Source organism: Canis lupus, chromosome 5 (genome assembly GCF_003254725.2).
Source record: "Canis lupus dingo isolate Sandy chromosome 5, ASM325472v2, whole genome shotgun sequence".
In the NCBI taxonomy this organism is placed as follows: Eukaryota; Metazoa; Chordata; class Mammalia; order Carnivora; family Canidae; genus Canis; species Canis lupus.
In genome coordinates, this window is record NC_064247.1 from 77,179,229 (window position 1) to 77,201,773 (window position 22,545).

Below are 22,545 nucleotides of genomic sequence, written 5' to 3' on the forward strand. Positions count from 1 at the left end.
TGACAGCTGATTTATGTTTTATGAAGATCACTAGCTGCTCTGTAGGCAGCAAACTGCAAGCAGCTAAAATGGGAAAAGGTAGGCCAGTCAAGAAGCCCCTGCAGCATCCAGGCAGAGAGGCCAGTGACCTGGCCTAGTGTGGTAAATGCTTCATCTAGCATTTGCTGACTTGTGAGTACTCCATAAATGCAAGCCATCATCATTAAAATGTTGTGTAATGTACATGGGAAAAACTCAACTTGTGCTTACCTGATTGTTAGGATAATAATAATGATAATCCTGGTGATGATAATAATATAAGATAATTTCAGAAAGCAATCAGGGCTTTGAAGAAAATAAAAGATGGTAAGGTTATAATGTTGGAAGGGGCTGCTTTTGGTTAGAACAACCCAAGAGACCTTCCTGAGGAGGTGACCTTGAGATGGAAACCTGACCAGCAAAAGGAGCCAGTCAGGCGACATCTAGGAATGGAGTATTTCCTGGCAAGGAGAGTTGTAAATGTAAAGGTCTTAAGGTAGGAACAAGTAATACAAATTAATGGACAGTATTCATGAAATTTGTTAAAATTGAGTTGTTGGACTCTTAGCTCTTCAACTGATTCTGGTTTCTAGATGGTAATGCCAGGCTCAAAAAATATGCTAATCACACATGAGCAAGTACAAGTTACACAAAGCATACTTGATCCTAGAAAACCCCACAGCATTCACCGAAGAAACAGTCTAGTCTGATTACAACAGAATCCTAAAGAGATAAGTACTGTTTTCATTTTTTCTTAGTAGATCAAACCCAGCAAGCAAAGATTTGGTTGGGAATTTGGAACTGGAAAGCTTCTGGCACATGTGGAAACTTAATATTACCAAAGGCTTTGAGAGAAAGAACAAAAGATGCTGCTGAATCCAGAATGAGAGGTGATCCCAAAGTAATTTATCTTATTCTATTCTATATTTACATATTCTCTGTTTTGTTCTATAAGAATTGAAGATAGTTTAAAATAGTTTAGGGGACTAATGGAAATATTCACAGAGATGTTTTCAAACCGTTCCAAAGTTAGGGCAGCCTGGGTGGCTCAGGGATTTAGCGCTGCCTTTGGCCCAGGGCGTGGTCCTGGAGTCCTGGGATGGAGTCTGGCATCGGGCTCCTGCGTGGAGCCTGCTTCTCCCTCTGCCTGTGTCTCTGCCTCTCTCTGTCTCTTTGTGTCTCCATGAATAAATAAATAAAATCTTTAAAAAAAAAAACCGTTCCAAATTTCCATATGAGGAAGATGTGAATTTTGATCTGAATTACATTATTTTTTTCATAATCAATTCACATACTCATAAAAGAATATGAAGAAATTATTTAGACGACTGCATTAAAATGTATTCTAATCTCTGAAGTTCTACATTCAATACGACTATATTAGATTATGTAATACACAATTATATATTGCTCTACTGGCTTACAATTAATTCAGATGTAATGCCTGCGGAGGCCTGCCAGCCTTCAAGCTAAGCAATTACTTTAGTTTATATAATCCCTTCCACTGTATTTAGATTCAAAGCAATCAGGTCACCATTTAGAGCCAAAATATTTATTCCAGGCTCTTTCCCCTCTACTATGAGAGACTTAGCCACGAATTACTATCTATCCTAAAATGTTATCCTTTATAACAATGCTCACCGGACGAAACATCCAGTCTACTTTTTGTCCATTAGCTTTCCTTCCAAAACATCTAGCCCCCAAACTTTAAAAACCAGAGCAGCAGAATATGAAAATGGCAGATTTGACTTTCCGAGAAGGGAAAAGAATGAATCTTGATTTTATATTAGCTCCATGATAGAGAGTATACACGCAATAATTCTGTCCTTCACAGTCTCAGGCAAAGGAAAATGGTGTTCTCTCCTGCAGCCAGTGGCTCTCCAGGCATCCGTCAAAGGCAAGTGTGGTCAGTGGGGTTAGACCCTCACAATCCTCCTTCCGCCTTTCCTTCACTTCTAAACCTGATGGAAGCATGGCTCACACAGAGTAAAATTAGAACTAGATTTGATTAGGACTCAGTGAATTTAATATCCGGTGTCCTGGGAAAATGTTAGAGATTCCCTAACCAGTTAAAGTATTATATAGTATCTTTTCAATTCAAAATTCATCCCTCAAAAGGGAAGAATCAGTTCTGAAGTCCTAATCATTTTGAAAACGCGACTGGTCAGGCGTTGTGGGTCTTATCTTCTGACACTCTGGCTCTCCAAGTGGCTCAGCTAGAGACTCAGCTGGGTTCTCAGAGTGAAGGAAAGAATATTACTCATTTTTAATATCTTTATTTGGGTATTAAACTCTCAAGAGTTCCTCACAAAGAGAATTCCCAACATTCTCGCTAGGCTTATTATAAAATTATATTTATCAAGTCCAGAATGCTAAAAAGTAGCGACAGAAACTCACTGAAGATATGAAATAAAATGGAGAGAAACAAGAAAAAGTTAATGTCTAATATATTCGTGGCACAAGAAGACATCTGAGCCCTTTATATATGCTTTTGCTTTTATCACCTGGAGGCCATCCTCGAGTTGAAGAAACTTCCTTAGATTTTCTTGAGATTAACTTTTCCTTACTTATGTTACTCAATAAATATCTACTGCATGCTTCTTATTTGCCAGGCACTGTGCTAGGCCTTGGAGTGCCAGGGGTGACCCAAACAGACTTACGGAGGGCTAATTCAGGCAGGAAGGAGACAAAATCCCTATCAGAATTTTTTGCCAACAAAAATGGTTGATTGTGAAAAAAATATGGTTGATTGTGTAAGATTTTGTGTTATCTACACTTGAATTAAAAATTCTGGCAGTATAGTTCATTATCATCATACATTTAGATAACATAAAATACATTAACATTTTTCTAGTCTTTTCAGACCAGAATTTTTAAATTTCATAGTAGCAAACCAGGAAAACTATTTTGACAACGTTATATATTTTCCTAAAACATAAATAAGCAATAAAGTTGATCTTTAAACCACCACGGTCATATGCATATGACAATTCTATAGTAAATAGATGCTTTCTTAATTCTTTTTTTTTTAATTTTTTATTTATTTATGACAGTCACACACAGAGAGAGAGAGAGAGAGAGAGAGGCAGAGACACAGGCAGAGGGAGAAGCAGGCTCCATGCACCGGGAGCCCGACGTGGGATTCAATCCCGGGTCTCCAGGATCGCACCCTGGGCCAAAGGCAGGCGCCAAACCGCTGCGCCACCCAGGGATCCCTGCTTTCTTAATTCTAAGGAAGCATCCAGTTTTGCTTTCCTACAGAAGTCTAATATTTTTCATTCTCCTTTTAGTAGTAAAGATACAAATTTAAAAGGTCAAGAAAAGTGCCAGGCTCCAGAATTATACAGTGTTATGATAACACTGACTATCGTACTTCCACCGCATTGACATACACTAGGATTATTAGATTAATAACATATCCAGTCATTTCTTTTTTAAAGTCTGTGTGACAAGAAGAGATAAGGACAGCCAGAGTGAATTTGCTGCACCTGTTATCTGGGGACTTGGCATTCTTAACAAGTTAAATCCCCAGGAAGCCAGATTAAAAGATGACAGGGAAAAATGTAAATTACATTATCATCTTCGACATGCTAATATACATGGGTGCTGAAAATCCAATTGAAAGGGGACTGGCTTATTAAGCTGTGGCATGCTACAATTTACATATCTCGCCCTCCAGATGTGAGGAGGGTAAATGAGAATGGAGTGTGCTCAGATCAGCAGGGGATAAGGAAGAAAAATACATATGTACGCTGGCTATCAATTTGGCCAACTGAAGAAAAAGTGACACAGTGAAAAGACTGGCTTCTATCTCCTCTAAAATAAACCTGGCTCCGCTGTCACATTCTGGAGCAGCACGAAAGACTAGCTGGGTATTCTGTACGTGGCCCTGCTGGCTTTCCAACAGTGAGTAAATGCAGATGCCAGGACGACTGGAAAAAACTCATGAGAGTGGCCGGGCCCCGCTGGTGGTGCAAGTGTAGCAGGATCTTTGTAGAAAAGGGAGATCAAAACAAGTAGTAGGAGTTTCCTCAAATTCCCACAATCCATCTTAGACAAGCCAGCCAAAGGAAAAATCTCTATGGTTTAAAAAAACAAATTCTATAAATCATGTTATAGCTGAGAGTCCAAATCCAATACAAAACGTTAATGTATCCAAAATTGGCTACTTAAATTTCTCACAAGTAGCCATTATTCTCACTTGTGTCTCCTCATATGGGCATGTAGCCTTTGATAACTTTTAAATACTTAGCAGAAATAGTGAAATGATCCTCAACTTGATTTTTTTTAAATTAGGGGTTTACCAATAGACAGGCAGTGCTGGAGAAATGGAAAGGTAAGAGGGAATAAAAATGTGAAGAGTAAGAAAATATACCCATATAGCCAAGTAATATAGCCAAGTAATAACCCTTAATAGGAATGTTAGCATTTCATATTTATATGGTAAATACAAATATGCTAACATACGTTTCAATTCTTTATTTGCTGTATAGATAAACAGCAATAACATTTTTCTCTTAGCTTCTGAGTAGGAAAAGTTTAAAATATACACAATGAAAACAAAAGAGTTTAACAAACCCTATGCACCCACCACCCAGCTTCAACAAGTATTAACACTCTGCCATTCTGGCAACATCTATATCTACATCCACTACCTGCTTCCATTGTTGTATTATATTTTCTAGTTTTTAAGGTAAAATTTAGATATATTAGAAAGCATACATATTAAATGTACAATTCTGACAAATGAATTCATCCATATAACCCATACACTTGTCACAAATATAGAACATTCCACCTCCTCAGAAAGTTCCATGTGTTCATTTCTCAGCCAGATCTACAGGGAGAACAATACTTATCCAACAGAAGACATATTTTTTGCAGCACCGGAAAAAAGTAAGGAAATTCAACTCCTCAAACCCAGCAAGCTTTGTATTTCAAGCTGCACAAAGTTTTAGTAATCAGTTTCCTACCAAAATGACAGGTTAGGAATTTGACACCCAAACTAAATCCAGATAATCATTCTCTTCACAGTTAGTATTCAGATACAGAGCCTCAAGAAAAAAAAAAAAACAAAACAAAAAAACAAGGACCTTGATAACACTGAACAATAATGGCAACATTAAAAAAAAACCTGCAACACTTCTGGAGCTATTTATCTTTTCCTTTATTTCAATAGGACCCCAGGCAAAATTACAGGTCCTTAAACAGCCACACTACAAAGTGGCAAAATAATAACAGCAGCATTATTACAATAGAATTTCTAAGCACTCACTAGAGTGATACAGGCTTGGCAGACCACATTGTATTCTCTATCCCAGCTCTAGAAAAGTAGCAATCATAGCAGGAATTCTAGTAATGGCATTAACAACACCTAATACGTATTAGCAATAAAGAGGCAGGGATTCAAAGCTAGTTCTTTCCGTCTCTAACATGCTTGATTCCAACCCTAACAGCACAATACAGATAAGCACACACAGAACTGACATTATATATAACCTGACATTTTCTTATGATTATTTGAGTCTTGTTTTTTGTCCTCACGCCTTCAGTTATGCTGCTAAAACTCCTTGGCTCCTCCTCCTCACAAGTCCCCACTCTGGCCCATAGTGAAGAAAACTCAACCCACAATTTTGCACTTCTAGAAATGGGCCGGATAGGAAGCCTCCTGCCTCAGTCCCCCTTAGCTGGTCCTTCTTTCCAGGAGGAACTGGGATTTCTACAACGGAGAAGGGCTTGAGAATGGACTGGCTTTCCCATAGCTGGAGTGGTGCTGAGGGGAAATGACCTGTTTCATCCTTATCCTTTGCCTCCACTCACTGCATCTGGAGCACACCATTTTTTGTGACCTTAGAGCTCATGGTCAAATATAAATATGCTGAGGCAGGTGAAGGGAGGTGCAGTGCATCCAGAAGGATGTACCCTTCTTTATACCCTGGCTACTCACAGCTCATGGAAGCCCTTGGCTCTGGTTGACAGTTCTCCCCTTATTCCAGAGGTGCACTATCCCTTCCTCTCAGCCAACCTGTCTGCTTCTCTCACCACCATTACCCACTAACACCATCGACACCATCACCCTCAGCAACACAATCACCTGCCCCCACCACAACCAACACCACTAACAATACTACCAACACCAGCACCACCTCCAGGAATCTTCAGAATTGCAAACTGCTAGCGACCAGTATTCCACCAATTTCTTACCTTGTTCTCCTCTGGAGTGAAGAGGATTCGGAATATGGATGGGACTCCCGGGGCTACTTTGTGGCCAATATCTTTGGGGCTGACTACTCTAAAGTAAGGTGAACTTTCCTCAACAACTTTCACCATTCTTGGAATCTGCAAGAAAAACACACCATGGTAGACATCCTGCCCATGACAAAAAGCAGAAGCAAAAGCACAGGCTTTGTCGTCCACCAGGAGATCTCCATCTACTACTTACTAGCCACACATGAGCTTGGTCAGGGCTTAACTTCCAGTTCCCCAACTGTGAGAGGAGATGACTCACTCGGTGCATTTGAGCTTTAATTTTTAGTAAAATTATTGTTCATTTTTATTGTGATTGTCAAGCCTTTGTTTTATCATTTAAATGAGACTATCTTCAAAGAGGAGCTGCTTGACCAGCTAAACCCCCACCCACACAGGGGAGGAATGCTGGATTCCCCAACATTTGAGAAGTGCTCTGGGAGAAGTCATACTTCCTGCACTCCTACTACGGACCATCCACATGAGACGCCAATCAATCCTCTCAGTAACCAGTGAGTTTCATTATGACCTCCATCCTACAGATGGGAACAAGATGTTTGTCCTTATGGTTACATCTTTCCCAAGTCCCAGCCTATTATCCACACCTTCCCTCTTAGGGGACTGTCCTCCGTAGACAACACTATGAGCAAGAATAAACAGAGGAAGCAGTACAGAGTCCCCAGGCCAGTGTCAGAGTGGCTTCAAACAGTTTCCTTTGCTTCAAGGCTTCCTCTGCTATGCTTGCCTCGCCCAGAGTATCTCTGTTTATTGAAGATAGTCAAAGCAATAAAACAAATAGGATTGTGAGGAAAATGGGGTGGAGATTCCAGGGACACAAGAAAAGGGGGAAAAATTTTTAAGAGACTCAAAGGGGGGCAGAAGAAACAAATACAGGGGCACCTGGGTGGCTCAGGTGGTTATGTGTCTGCCTTCAGCTCAGGTCATGATCTCGGGGTCCTGGGATCGAGCCCTATGATGGGCTCCCTGCTCAGTGGGGAGTCTGCTTCTCCCTCTCACTTTGCCTGCTGCTTCCCATGCTTGTGTTCTCTTTCTCTTTCTAATGAATAAATAATTTATTTTAAAGTGAACTATAGTTAAGGGTGCCTGAGAAGTCTTAGGTAAAAAAATGAGTACAAAAGAACCTGTACAACCTCTCAAAAATGAAACCCAGATGAGCACAGTAAGAAGAAATAGAGAGAGAATTCAGAGAGATCTTAAGACTAGAGATTGGGGAAGTAAGGAAGAGATGTGTGCAAATCTGATAGGAGTCCAACTGGCTTTGCTGGTAAGGGGAATGTATGGTGTCATTTATGACATGCAGAGCTTATGTAAGCTTGCTGGGAATACTTTTGGTAAGAGCATAATTATGGGTTAAAAACTAGAAAGAAAAACAACAGCAATACTAGTACTACTGATTATAATAACAATAATAATGGTTTAGCGTTTCCTATATGATAGGCACTGAGCTGTATACTTCACATTCATTATCTCAGTTAATATTCCAAACAACCTATTGAAATGGGTACTATTAGTATCATCAAGGCCCGGAGAAGCGAAGTGACTTACCCAAAGTCTACAGCTGGGAAAATCTACCAGATTAGTCTGACTCTAGAGTCGGGGTGCTAATAATTATATCCCAAGTAGAATTGAATTGTGGCTTATAGAGTGCTCATAGCTTACTCTCACCTTATGTTGTGTGAGAGATAGAGAAATAATGACCAAACAGCCTCTGTCTTCTGCATTCAGTGAGGAAACACTGGTGAATAGCACAGAAAGCATTTCTTGGTGCCCTACATCTATCCCAGCAGTTCCTTATGAGTCCATGAACTAAGGAAGTAGAGAGGCAGGCTTATATCAGTCACCCAGTTAAGAGCCCTGAGAGTAATTTACCCAAGAACAAGCTTGCCTAGGCTAGAGAAATCTATCTGCTTTTTTGGTAGGTGGACTTTCCCTGGATAGGGACCCTCCTTTCGTGAGGTCCAACACTGTAGCAGCATCTAACCAAGAAGTGTTGGGTTACCCATGAGAACTTAGTGCCCCTTTAGCAGACAAAATGCCCTTTACTTGCCCATATATGCCTAATGTCAATCATCTCTTGTTTAGGGCCAAGGAGGGGTGGTCAAAGTATCCCTTGGGCTAGCTCCTCTCTCTTTAACAGCCTTAAAATATCTGAGCAAGAGTCAAAAAGTCATGGAGAAAGGGAAAAAGAGAACTGGAAATGACAAAGGGAATTGTTTGGCAGCCCTATATGAAAAGAGAAGAGTCCTGATGTCTATGTAATGTATCTCTTCTTGAGGTCTAGGGGCATGATCCTAAGCATCTCAGATTCTTTTTCTTCTCTCTGCCTATCCTTTTAACTTCTATCCCTTGAGCTTGTCTTGCTAACAGTCCGGAAGCCAAAAACTAAATATACCGTTTTCTCCAGAGTCTGACTCTGCTGTCACTAAATCACCCCATTGATCTCTGAAAGGCATCACTGATTCCTTTAATGAGCTACTGTACCAAATATAACTTCAAGTATTCTTGCATAGTCTTCATTTATCTTCCCTTTTTTCTTATAGAGAGAATTTTTCTCTCCACGTTCTTAAACTCCTGAGGTATTCCTACCTGCCTTCACATCTGAAGTTCAGCATCTCTCAGATGCCTTCCTCCCCATCTGACTACTTTTCACACTTAACTGTGCTTCATGCTGACTTCCCACATTATTTTTTCTTCCATTATTGTTAGATGTCAAGGAAATCTTCAGGCACTTAATACCTTTTCTTGAAGTAAACCATAATTTATCTCTAGGGAAAAAAAGGCATATGGATGGAGAAGAAACTCTCAGTTGCAACCACAAAAGGACAAGGAATATACAGTGGGAGAAGCTGTCCAAAACTATCTGTAGACAAAATCTGAAGGCTATTTAAGGTAGAAGGGAGGAGATAGAAAAAGGGGAAAGAAGGCTCCATTTTTTTTAAGTTCTTTTTTAAATATACAATTTGTAAAGTATAAATAATTAGAGTAGAGTTTATACCTACATTTGGGGAAACAGTGGCTCTAATGCAGAGTAAGTGAATATGAATCTATGCTTCACCTTATCTTGAATGAAAGCCTCACTGAACCAGTCACACATAAGAAGTTCATGACATTTGGAGTGCCTGGGTGGCTCAGTCGGTTAAGCGACAAACTTGGTTTCAGCTCAGATCATGATCTTGGGGTCATGAGATCAAGCTTGACTTTAGGCTCCATGCTCAGAGTAAAATCTGCTTAAGGCTCTCTCACTCTCTGCCTGTCCCCACTCGCTCTCTATCTAAAATAAATAAATAAATATTCTTAAAATTTTTCATAACATTACCTAGCTAATATTTTACTCAACAAAATGTTACTGCACATGTTGAGAGTTGACCATTTGGTAGGCACTGACCTGGGCCTGAATACATATGAATAAACCAACATAGTCTTGTCTTCATTAAATGGTCTCTCAAATTAAAGAATTTATCGAAGATCCTACAGGATCCCATTTTATTTGATACCTTCTTATATATCCATGAAAGGTACATCCAGTAAACATACTCACTTTGTCATTATTCCTCAAAACCAGTGGAACTTCGTAGACTTCACAAGGAGTATAGTTCTGAAACACAATTTCTGATGGAAAGGGCTGGAATAATGCCTGATCCAGGTCAATTCCTGAAAACTGCATTGAAAGGGTAAATTCATTATATAGTCACACAGTGGCAGAAATTACAGGGGAAGATATGAAAATACTACATAGGTTTATGGCTATTAATACTAAAAAACATAGGAAACACTCAGAAAGGGGTAACTACTATAAGCAATAATTGTTATAAGTATTAAGGTTACTGTGATCAACTTGTCTAATACAAAATAAAGTAGAAGATTTGGCCCTCAGTTTTAAAAATACAGGTTAATTAGAACACTAACCCCAAACTTCCATTACAGCAATGGTGAATAAGGTCATTTGAACCAATTTCCCTATGAAAATAATAAGAAAAACTATATCAACAAATATATGCTAAGAGGCACTGAAGAGCTAACAAAAACAGTATGATCTAATGTCAAAACTATGAATTATCTCAAGTTATTAGCTTGGGTAGAATCCAACAAGTTTTGAGTACTACCATGTTTCCTTAAAATTTTAGAATATCCTATGATGCCCTGTGAGTACACAGTTGCACCCTGGGGCACCTTAGTATAGTTTGCAAAATGAATTTTTAAGTATCCATCTCAATAATTTAGAAAAGTAATAGTAAACATAAAAAAATAATAATAAAATTCAAACAAATGAAAAAATGAGATAACAAAAACAACAAAAATAATAAAATAGAAAGTAAATATACTACAGAATCAACAAGCCAAAAGTCAAGTCTTTAAAGACTACAGAATTGATAAAATACCTAGTGAGTATGATCAAGAAAATAAGACAAAAGGCACAAAGAGTCAATATAAAAAACAAAAATAGGGACATTACAACAGAAACTGAACTAACTGAAAAGATAATAAATGGATATTATTCAATAAATGTGAAAATTTATATTAGAAAGTACAATTTATCAAAACTAACACAAGAAGACATAGAAAATATGAATAGTTCTGTAGCTATTAAATTGAATCTGCAAGTAAAAACTTTTCAAAGAAAACCCCAGCCCAAATAACTTTACAAGCAGATTCTAGCAAACATTTAAAGACACAACACAAATATTACAGGAACTCTCTCAAAGGAAAGAAAAAAAATTAACATCTCCCAACTCGATGATGTTAGCATAACAATGATGATGGGTGGGGTGGGGGGGCAGAATATAGGCTAATCTTACTTATATAATAGATTTTTTTAAAGTAACAAAACATTAGCAAACTGAAACCCACAATATATAAAAATAATAAAAGATTAACATATCATGACCAAATTGGGTTTATCTCAGAAATTCAAAGTTGTTTTAATATAAGAAATTGGTTAAAAAGAAACAAAATTGTCATTTGCCCCAGAAGAAAAAAAACTGCTTATTTAGAAAATTCAAAATAACCTATAGATAAACTAATAGAATTAAAAAGTTATTACTAAGTACAAGGTCAACAAACAAAAATCAATTATATTTCTATGTACTAGCAAAGAACACTTAGGAAATGAAATTTATAAATAATACTATTTAAAATAGCATCCCAAAACATAATATACATAGGGATAAATTCAATGAAAGCTGTGTAAGACCTTTATCCAGAAAAACTATAAGATATTATTGAGAGGAATTAAAAATGACTTAAATAAATACAGGAATACACCATGTTCATAAATGAAAAGGCAATATTTCAAGGATGTCAAGTACTCCCCTAACTGATCTAAAAATTCAATGAAATCTAATTTTAAAAATGTGGTAAAATTTTTGTTTTGGAAATTAAAAAGCTGATTATAAAATTTATATGTAAAAGCAAAGGATCAAGAATAAGCAAGAGACATTTAAAGAACAAGATAAGAGGACTTGCTTTATGAAGTAGCAAGACTCATTATATTATAACATATCATATATTGTTATTTATCAGAATAATTAAGATAGTGAAATATAGTATATGATTTATCCTAAAAACAAATGTACCAGATTTAAAAGCCCAGAAACAAATCTTTAAATATATGGACACTTGATTTATGACAAAGGTAATACTAACAAGCATTGGGAAAGAGATATGTTCTCTTTAATGAACAGTGTTGGGTTAAATGGATATTCCATATGAAAAATATCAATTTAACTCCTATCACACACCACCCAAGTGAATTAAATCTCTCAATATGAAAGGTAAAACAAGAAAATTTTCAGAAGAAAACCAAGAGGAATATCTTCATGATGTTGAGGAATGCAAAATTTTCTTTAATGGGGCATAGAAAATACAAAACATAAATGAAAAGATTGGCAATTTTGTTATATTGAAACTTAAGACATGCTCATCAAAAGATACCCTTTAAGAAATGAAAAATAAATCCAAAGAATTAGAAATTATTTGTAATACACATAATTGATAAAGGACTAGCCTCCAGGATATATGAAGAACTTTTACAAATCGCCAAGAAATGGACAAAACACATAAACATATAATTTCTAAAAGATGATATACAAATGGCTAATAAGCATAAAAAGTTGCTAAACCTTATTAGAATCAAGAAACTGCAAGTTAAACCACAGTGTGACAACACTACACACCCAATAGAACAATTTCAGTTGAAGAGATTGATAATATTAAGTATTAGCAAGTATTAGCAATTCCAACTGCAATTTTCAAACAGTTAATGGAAGTATAATAGTATAAACACTTCAGGAAACTATCAATTACTACTAAAGAGACACACATGCCTATAACCTAGAAATTCCACTTTTAGGTGTATGCCTAATACTGCATATATGTGCACTAAAAGAAATGTACAGGAGTGTTTATAACACATCATTTATTCGGAGTCAAAATGTGGAAAAAACAAATGCTCATCAACAGTAAAATGGATAAACAATTGGTGGTATAGTCATACAATGAAATACTATACAGCAATAAAAACGGACTACTACTAAACACAACATAAATCTTCAAAACAATATATTGAATTAAATTAGCCAGAAATTAAAGAGTATATGCTGTGGTATTCCACTTATATAAAGGTTAGATATAGAAAAAATAAACCTATGGTTAGCAGTTCTTCTGGAGAAGAGGGACAGGTAATGACTGGGAAGGGCATAAGAAAGCTTCTAGGATGCCAGTAATGTTGTAGCTTACATTCCTTCATCTGAGTGGTGGTTATACGAATATCTTTACTTTGCTAAAATTCATCAAGCTATATGTTCATAATACATATACAAATTCAGTAAAAATTTTACTTAAAAATGTATGGGGGGGCACCTGGGTAGCTCAGTCAGTTAAGCAACCGACTCTTGGTTTTGGCTCATGCCATGATCTCACAGTTGTGAATCAAGCCCCCCAAAGGGCTCTGTACTCGGTATGGAGCCTGCTTAAGATTCTCTCTGCCCCTCTTCTGTCTCTGTTTTTATTATAAATATATAATCCATATCTACAGATTTGAATAGAGAAATATGAATATATATATATATAAAACACTGTGTTTTGGATTTGAATAAACTGACCAATGGTGTGGAAAAGTCCAGAAACAAATCCTTGCATATGGATCACTTGCTATACCACAGAAGCCCTCGAGTGCAGGAGCAAACAATGGATTTCAGCAAAAATGACTGATGCCAAGATGGACTCTGTGTAGGTCTTAACTGATAGCTTGAGCTCTCTCCTCTACCTCTCCTGCCACAAATAACCAAGGTTAAGAGAATATGTCCAGTGAGAATGTCCACGACTTCAGATCTCGAGTAAGGCTTGCACTATACAGATCTCCAAAGCAGGTGACACACTCTCATAGGCATAACCACCAACTCCTTGTGTAGAATACCAGGGATGGCAACAAGAAATTCCCTGTTGCCATCTGGCTCCAGGAAATAATAGAGAAGGCAGGGCCAAATGGCAACACATCAATTCGCATGTTCATAGGAAGCAGTGAGTCATTGAGACAGGCTATAAGAGCAGGACTCTGGATCCTAAGGTCCACACAAGTCACAGCTATGGGGAGAAAGAAAGGTTAATACAACTCAGTCATTTTTCCTTCCTTCCTCTCAGCCTCCTTCCAAAACACACACACACACACACACACACACACACACACACACTCCTCTTTCATAAAATGCTGTGCTGAGAATCATGAAGGATTCCTGATGGTCTGGGACACTGCCAGAACCTGCCTCAACAATAACTGCCTGCAGATTGCAAGTCCAGGAAAAATGTCCTTCTTTCCTCCAAAAATGAGTAGTAACAATAATGGTAATGATAAATCAAGATTTATACAAAAATATTCAAGGAAGACAAAGGAATAAAGAAAATGGTAAATGAAGAACAGTTAACAGAAAAGTTAATAAGAAACAATGAAAATATTGGCTATGCTGTTTCACTATAAATGCAAAAGACATAATGGAAAAAATCTGAGAGCACAAAGCAAATAATTAAGAGTGTAGGGAGTACTTAATCAATCAAAATGATGAAAAATTCATGTGATCACTCAATAAATACTAATTGAGTTACCTATATTTTCCCCGTGTTAAGCACACAGTCATGAACAAAGCCAAACAAAGCCCTTGCCCTCGGGAAGCAGACTTTCTTAGGGAAATGGATAAAAAAATAAAGAAATGCATAATACAAGTTCAGGCAGTGATATGGCTACATAAAAAAACTAAAGGAAGATGAGACAGAGTGAATGCAGGATGTATGCTCTTTTCAATAGATGTGAAGAGATGGCCTCTCTGAGGAAAAGACATCCAAGTAGAGATCTAAGCAAGTCCTGCAAAGACATGATAGAAAAGCATTCCAGTTAGCAGGAATAGCAAGTGCAATAAAGAACAAGAGGGGGGCACAATGTGAAGACAATGAGCTAGGGAAGATTGGAAGAAAAAGAGGTCTAAGAGGGAAATAGGATTAGATGATGCAGGACCCTATAACTCTGGGGGCAATAGGAAACAACTGTTGGATGGCTTTATATATGGAATAACATGTTCTAATTTACATTAAAAATACATTCTTTCCTCTTTGTGCAGAATTGATTATGGAGCAATGAGATGGAAACAGAGAGATTATTTCAGTAGTCTAAAGGGTGATGACTTAAACTGAGAGGGTAGTGGTGAGAGGGTAGTGGTGCAGGTGGCGAGAAGCAGTTTGATTAGAGATACCGTTGTGAAAGTAGAAATTTATAGTACTTGTCATTGGATCTCAAATAAGACGCCAAAAAAAAAAAAAAAAAAAAAAAAAAGAGGCATCAGAGATAATTCCAAGGTAGTTTTCTGGCCTGAAGAAATGGATAAACGGGGGTACTATATACTAGATGGAAGAGACAAAAGAGAAAAGATCATATCCTTAGGGAAGGAAGGTAACAAAAACATTAAATCTTAAATATTTTAAGTCTGAGCTGCCAATCATTCATTGGGCTGAATATGTGATCCAGAGTTCAGAGCATTAGCCATAGCAAGAGAAATAGTTGTGAAAATAATCATCTACAAAGTAGAATTTAAAGCCTGCTTCTAAAGGAGTTATATAAAGGATAAATTCAGAAGAGAAACAAGTTCAAGGACCAAGTACTGGGGAGCCCCAACATTTAGTGATCAGGAACAGGAGAGATCCAAAAAACAAATTAAGAAAAAAACAACCAGTGAAATAGGAAGAAAATCAAAGGAATATGATATCTGAGCCATGAGTAAATAAAAAGGTACAAAAAAGAGACACTGAATCAAATGCTGTGAGACAACCAGAATGCCGAACTGGTCAAGCATAAGGATGAATTATACAAGAAACACACATAAACACAAAACTCAAAGGAAGGGACACAGAGGATAGCCTGATAGATATAATGACAATGAAATGGAAGTGAACAGAAAATGAAAAATGGATGGAGAGGAAATACAAGATGTAAAAGGACAAAGAAGGTCTAGCATGCTCATAATTGATATTCCTAAAGAAAAGAACCAAAAATGGCGAGAATAAAACACTGGATAAGTCAAGAAAAACTTTCTAGAAGTAACTAAAGATACATAATATCTCAGGAAAGTTTAGTCATGTCCTAATAAAATTACTGGACATTAAATTAAAATAAACAGTCTTTGGACAAAAGAGCAAAAAGATTCACATAACTGTAGTGGGGTATAAATCAAGCTGGCTTCATCACACTTCTGCATACCATTATGCATCATACTTCTGCTTACCATTAAAGCCATAAGGTAGTGAGGAAAGTGCATGCCAGCTCTTATGGGTAAAATGTGTTACCCAAGAATTTTAGGCCTAACAAATCTGAAGTTTGGCATAAAGGCAACAGGCAAACATTGCCTTTATGCCAAGGAAGTATCGTTTCCATAAGCTCTTCTTGAAGATATTGGTGGAGGATGACTTTCACCCAACTAACAAATGAAACTCCAGAAAATAAAGTAAAAACAACCCAATGAGTTGAGAAAGAAAGAGGAGCAATGATGAGATATACTATACTAATTTCATCATCCTTCATAGCAGGGGTCAAAATACTAAAACACACACAAGCAGTACACAGAGGAAAATATGCATGGCCTGGTCTCAGTTATGCTATGGAAAGAAGCAAACAGCCCTTGATCATGATGAATTAGCATTGGGAGAAGCCATGTCTCCTGCCCTCAAAAGTAGAGGATGCTAACAGAGAAGAAAAAATAGCTAAAGCTAGCAGTGCTCAGAGGAAGAGCAAATTTTGTGCAGAACTTAAACACGAGTGGCAATGGTGTTGTAGTGAGAGCAAATAAGTCTGAGGGACTCATTTATCACATGGGAAAGATCTCTGAAAATCTCTCAGAAATAGGCCGGGAAGCCTTTGAGAGGAGACAGATCTCCATCACTTTGACTGATGGAGCTTCGCACCATCATAATCTGTATGTAACAAGTAAAGCACATAATTCAAGAAATAAATTTAAAAGTAGGAACTGAAACCTTATTTATGATCATAAGCTCCTAAAAGCCTAGAATGTATGCTTCACATTAGAATATAGAAACAAGTTCAAATAACTATCCTTTAGAGACGACAGGATACATTGGCTCTTGGGAGTGAGCCAAAACAGACAACAAATGCCTCCTTTAGAAAACAATTCCACCTTCTTCCTTTCTAGTGATGACACTTCAGGGAAGAAGGGATTTCTTGTTGTGGTAAAATGACTTAATTGGATTTGGCCCCTATAATCCTTGGAACTACTCCTAATCTTTAAACAACAGTGTCCAGAAGTAGCCAGGAACTGTGACTAGTCAAAAATTATTTGTATTTATTAATTGTATTTCTCTCCATATTAAATCACAGATATCAAAATCGACAGAGGTAGAAAAAGAATATATAACACAAAAACCCAATAAGGAAATTAGCCCAGAAACAATAACTACTTAGGGACTGTTGTTTTAGAATGTTCACATTATTCACACTGCCTCATAAGCAGGTATCACAGAAAGCAGCTACCTTTTGATGCGTTGTTTCCCCCATATCTAAAAGTTCAATGATCTGTGGTCGGCACATCAAACGTGTATTAGCCAGTCTCTGCTCTGTGGTGAGGGACATTTCCTTCAGGAACTCCGAGGGTGTCAGCTAGAATTTAAAACAAAACAGCTGAAGATTCATAGATGATTATACTGAAAAAGTGTTTCCATAAGTGCCGGTAATGAATAATTTGTGTTTGCAGCTTTCTGGACAATTCTGGAATGCTGCTAAGTTCCCTTATAAAATATTTAAATTAACTAAATAATACAAGAGAAGTACATGTGCGCTTTTGAGCTCTTTGCACACTAATTTGAAATGACACGGGTTGCCATTTCCTTGTGATTTTGAAGAAATCACACAAAAGAAACTGGGTAGGGGTAGGGGAGTGCAGAATCAGGAACTTGCAGGAATATGCCCAAAGAGTTTAACATTGATGCTCAGAAGAAGCATTTGAGCATACAAATCTGCTTCCAAAATCACTTATAGTCTTCAGAGCTAAGGAATTTGAAATGCTTCTACTTCTCAACTGAAGTTACAACAAATAAGCAAAGCATTTGGGTGTTTAGCTATTCTGCTATAGTAGTTTCAAGAGGAATCTTGTGAAATGGGGAGGATCCTCTAGAGAGAGTGACCGGAAAGCTTACGAATGAGTTTGAACTTTTTAGAAATCACAAAAGTGCATTTAGAACTTGTATTAATAGGGCCCTAAAGCCATCGTCAGATCCAGCAGCCACTCACATTCACATATCCAAATAGGAACACAAAATGCTTTAACACTTTCTGATGTTATGAGAAAAAAAATGTAATCTATCATTTAAATAAAATCATCTTAATAACTCAACAAGGCTTAATTACCCAGGACCAAACATTATTATTATTACCAAACAATAGTATATTGTTGTTCTGGAATATTCCAGGGCTTACTTTATATGCAGGGAGATGATGATCACTCACAGCAACATAATGCTTAACTATGTACCAAGACTTCTTAAAACATTCGGAGGCATATAATTTAGCTGATTCATTTTACCTTTGGGTTAAAATCAATGTTCTTCAAAATCCCTACAAAATTAATTTCTGTGATTGAACCCATTTAAATGAAGGCATATTTCAATGCTGCTTCCGACTCGGTTTTCAGGTTCTTTTTGATTGGAACCCAGATTACAATACTAAAATGTTAAGAGGTATCAGCTGTCTCACAGTTTAAATAAAAATAATGAATGAATGAATGAATGAATGAATGAATGAATAAATGAATAAATAAATAAATAAATAAATAAATAAATAAATAAATAAATAAAATAATGAAGCCTTAAAAGCAAAAAGTCGGGAGTTACTTTAAATATGAAATGATAACCACCATAAAAGAGAGTGATGGCAGGTCTTTTTTTCTCCTCAGAACATAACTTAAGACTGGTTTTTAAAATTCAGTGTGTACTATCTTGAATCCTATAGATTGTTATTGATATTTTCTATGGCATATAGTTTATAATTTGGTTCTCACCAAATTATGATAACTCATTAAAAATAGAAATATGGGGGCGCCTGGGTGGCTCAGTGGTTCAGTGTCTGTCTTTGGCTCAGGGTGTGATCCTGGGGTCTTGGGATTGCATTCCACATCAGGCTCCCCGAAGGGAGCCTGCTTCTCCCTCTGCCTATGTCTCTGCCTCTCTCTGTGCATCTCTCATGAATAAATAAATAAAATCTTTTAAAAAACAGAAATATGTTTTGTTTTAAAGGACAGAGAAAAAAATGTATTTTTCTTGATACCATATAGTCACCATTTTGATACTCTCTGTTCTACAAATGTGCCAACAGAAATAACTGTTGCCAATCAACAGGTAATAAATTGTTAAGGTCAAACCCTATGGAATTCTGATACCTCATTGTTTTTGAATTACACAAAAGACAGTCTCATAAGGTTCAACCTAACATTTAGAAAACCATGATAATTTCATTGCACGGTCTTACTTCAGCTGATTAACTTAAGCAACTCAAGCCTCTACCTTGAGGTATGTAATTTCGAAAACTTCTCGGGCTTTAAGAGGTGCCTCAGCTCTGTGGCAAGCTACCATGTTATCTAAATTGATATTATTGGTCAGTAATTCTCTGTTTGATTTCTGAGAATGCCAAGTAGCAGCTGTCATCCGCCTGAGGAGACTGCATTAAGTATTTTACACTTGAAAGTCTTGGGTACATTACCATTCGATTTACTTCTTCTTTTGTAACCACCCTTGGACTCAAGGGGGGCAGAACCTTGCTTTTGAATCCTTTCAGCATTTCGACTAACCCCATCTGAAAAGCCCCCATGGACTCCTCAAGTCTTCTACTGGTCATTTTTAGTTATTTCCTTCATTCACCTAGGAGTGGGGAAAAAAGGGGTTTAGAATAAATACAGTTAATTCCTTAATACAGATCACAAATTTTTTTAAGCTTTTTCAAGTACAAAGGTTTAGAAAAGACTAATCTTCAAAAATACATCAAATGCTTATAACAAATGCCTTAACTACAGGAGTCTATGCCATGTAATTAGTCCAGAATTAACCTTATTCCAAAGTCTAGGATTCCTTTTAAATAAACCAAGTGATTCTGCAATGAGCTTAGGGAAGAATCGGAAATCAAGCAGTTCTTACATTTGGTATTTTTATCCCCCCAGAAAAACAAATAAACACTGCTCAATAAAGATAAAAACTTTTATCCCCTCAGATAAACAAACACTGCTCATCATTTGCTACTTTATATTTATTTGACAATTCTCTCTCATGACACCATCCAAATATAAAAAAATATAAGGCTTCAGGCTTCCACAGCTGGGCAGAGACTAAAAAAGTAGCATGAGATAAGATAAGGAAGAGGAAGTTTCTGGAGAATTTTTGAAGTTTATAGTCATAAATAAGTTATTAAACAGCCACTCCATATCTCCAAATCAACGAGATAAGACATCTACCCTCTACATATCCTTCCTTATGCCTGTCAGTAGGACACTTGCAACTATGGAGGCCTATTTATGACAAAATGGAGATTTAAAAACAAAACAAAACACAACAACAACAACAAAAAACAAAGTGGAGATTTGTTTTCAGTAATAGCCAGCTGGTTTACCCAACACTGTGCCCTGCAAAACACACAAAAAACAAAAACTAAAAATGCTTGATACAATGTCAAATAAAAAACCATAAAAGTCATTAAAAAGATCACAAGACAGTAAGTCATTACCAGACCAAAACAATGAGGAAAGAGGTGCATAAAGAAAAATAGATCTGAATGAAAATGTAATAAGGTACACTGAAGCAAAGCAGTAAAATACTCAAGGAAATGAATATGAAATTTTTAAAAAGAAAAAAAATAAAGAACAAATGGCTGAAATCGCAGACAGTCAAAAAAAAGATCCAAGACACTATAACTGGAGCCCATGAAGAAGAAAAATTAAGTACTGGAGTGGAACTAATATTTCAAGCTACCATCCAATAAAAATTTCCAGAAATAAAAGAAAACATAATGAAAAGGGATTGGTAAGTGCCCATGAAAACAGACCCAGATGGTCAATTCTGAGCCATATTTTAGCAGAACTATTAGACATTTAGAGAAAATTTTAAACTCCTCACAGCCTCCAGGCAGAAAGGTAAAATAACTCACAGGGGCAAGAGAATTAGATGTCACTGGACCTTGAAAAAACAACCTATGAAATGGGAAAATAGAAGATAATATTTTCCAAAAACTAAAAAGTGTGAGCCAAGGATTTTACATACAGTCAAGCTCTCCTTCAATTACCGAAGCTACAGAAAAGGAGTTTTGAACATGTAAAAAGCTCAAGGAAAATAGTAAACAAATTCCCTTCCTGAGGACTCTACTAGAGGATGGGCTTCAGCCAACCAAAAGGTGACTGGGGAACTTCAGCAAAATGACCCACAATGAACACTTCATGTATTTAATTGTAGGGCTAATTTTAAGAATGAAGTTGAAGACATGAGGAGAAAATAGAATTTAAACAGTTTCTGACAAAGTTGAAAGAATGCAATTTTAAAAGAAAAGTAAAAAATAGAAATAAAGTCAAAAGTAGAATAAGATCATTAATAATTGAATAAGTAACAGGTAGGAGTCAAACTATTAAACCAGATAGAATAAAGGAGCTTATGGGAATTGTGGTAGAAAGCCCCTACGATGGCAGTGATACCTGTTTCCAAGCACTCATGTATTGCATAATACCCTGCCCTTGAGTGTGGGCTGTCCTTAGGTATTCTAACAAATATGATACAGCACAAGTGATAGATGCCACTTCTGAGATTAGTTATAAAGAGACTCAGTTCCATCTTGGGTACTGTCTGGCTCTCTTTCAGATCATTAGCTGCCATTTTGAGAGGACACTCAGAAAGCTTAGAGAGAAGCCCATGTGGTGAGGGACCAACTCTGCTAGCAGTGACATGAGTGATCTTAGAAATGGGTCTTCTGAGGCCGGCCAACAACCATGTGAATGAGCTTGCAGGTAGATTTCCGAGCCTCATTTGAGTCTTTAGATGACTACAGGCCCAGCCTACAGCTTGACTGGAGATGCATAATAGAGACTGAGGAGGAGGCACCCAACTAATAAGCCACATCTAGATTCTTGACCCATAGAAACTGTGAGAAAACTAATATTCACTGTCTTAAGCTACTAATTTTGGGGTACTTTATCATACAATAGTAAATTACTAATGTAGGTATTTTAAAGGGTTTATACACCAAAAAACTACTAAACATAAAGGTAAATCTTTCTAAATACCAGAAGAAATTTTAGAAAAAGCAAAGAAGACATACTAAACAGAGAAAGGCAAACAATAAATCAAATGTAATGCAAAGAATTGTTATAATACAAGGTAATATGGGATGTGATGTCACCAACATGGTGGAACAGGTGATTGCCAACTTCAGTCTCTCTCACAAAAAGACCAACTAGAAACTATCCAGAGACAAGATACCTTTGTGAAAATACCAGAACCAGGGGTGAGGCTGAAGTACCCCCTTAGATCACAGAGACATGGAATAGCCTCAAAAACATCATGCTCAGTAAAGTGAGCCAGTTATAAAAGACCACATATTATATGAATCTATACACATGAAGTGTCCAGAATGGGGAAATCTCTAGAGAGAAGGAATAAATTAGTGGTTGTATAGGGCTGGAAGTAATGAAGGGATGGGCAGGGGGTAGGGTATGGCTAAAAGATATGGGATATCTTACTAAG

General features: G+C 36.9%; 1 protein-coding gene across 4 annotated transcripts in view; it reads right to left on the reverse strand.

Moving 5' to 3' along the window:
• HYDIN (HYDIN axonemal central pair apparatus protein) overlaps positions 1 to 22,545 on the reverse strand; it is a 383,279-nt gene that overhangs the window by 284,082 nt on the left and 76,652 nt on the right. For 3 of the 4 annotated variants that reach the window (XM_049110701.1, XM_049110698.1, XM_049110699.1), the window contains 4 exons: positions 19,529 to 19,686; positions 17,309 to 17,434; positions 9,824 to 9,943; positions 6,223 to 6,357 (listed from right to left, as the gene is read on the reverse strand). In XM_049110701.1, coding sequence (XP_048966658.1) covers positions 6,223 to 6,357; positions 9,824 to 9,943; positions 17,309 to 17,434; positions 19,529 to 19,663 — 516 coding nt within the window. In that variant the 5' untranslated portion in view covers positions 19,664 to 19,686. The remainder of the gene's footprint in view (positions 1 to 6,222; positions 6,358 to 9,823; positions 9,944 to 17,308; positions 17,435 to 19,528; positions 19,687 to 22,545) is intronic. The other variant, XM_049110700.1, reaches the window with a different exon arrangement.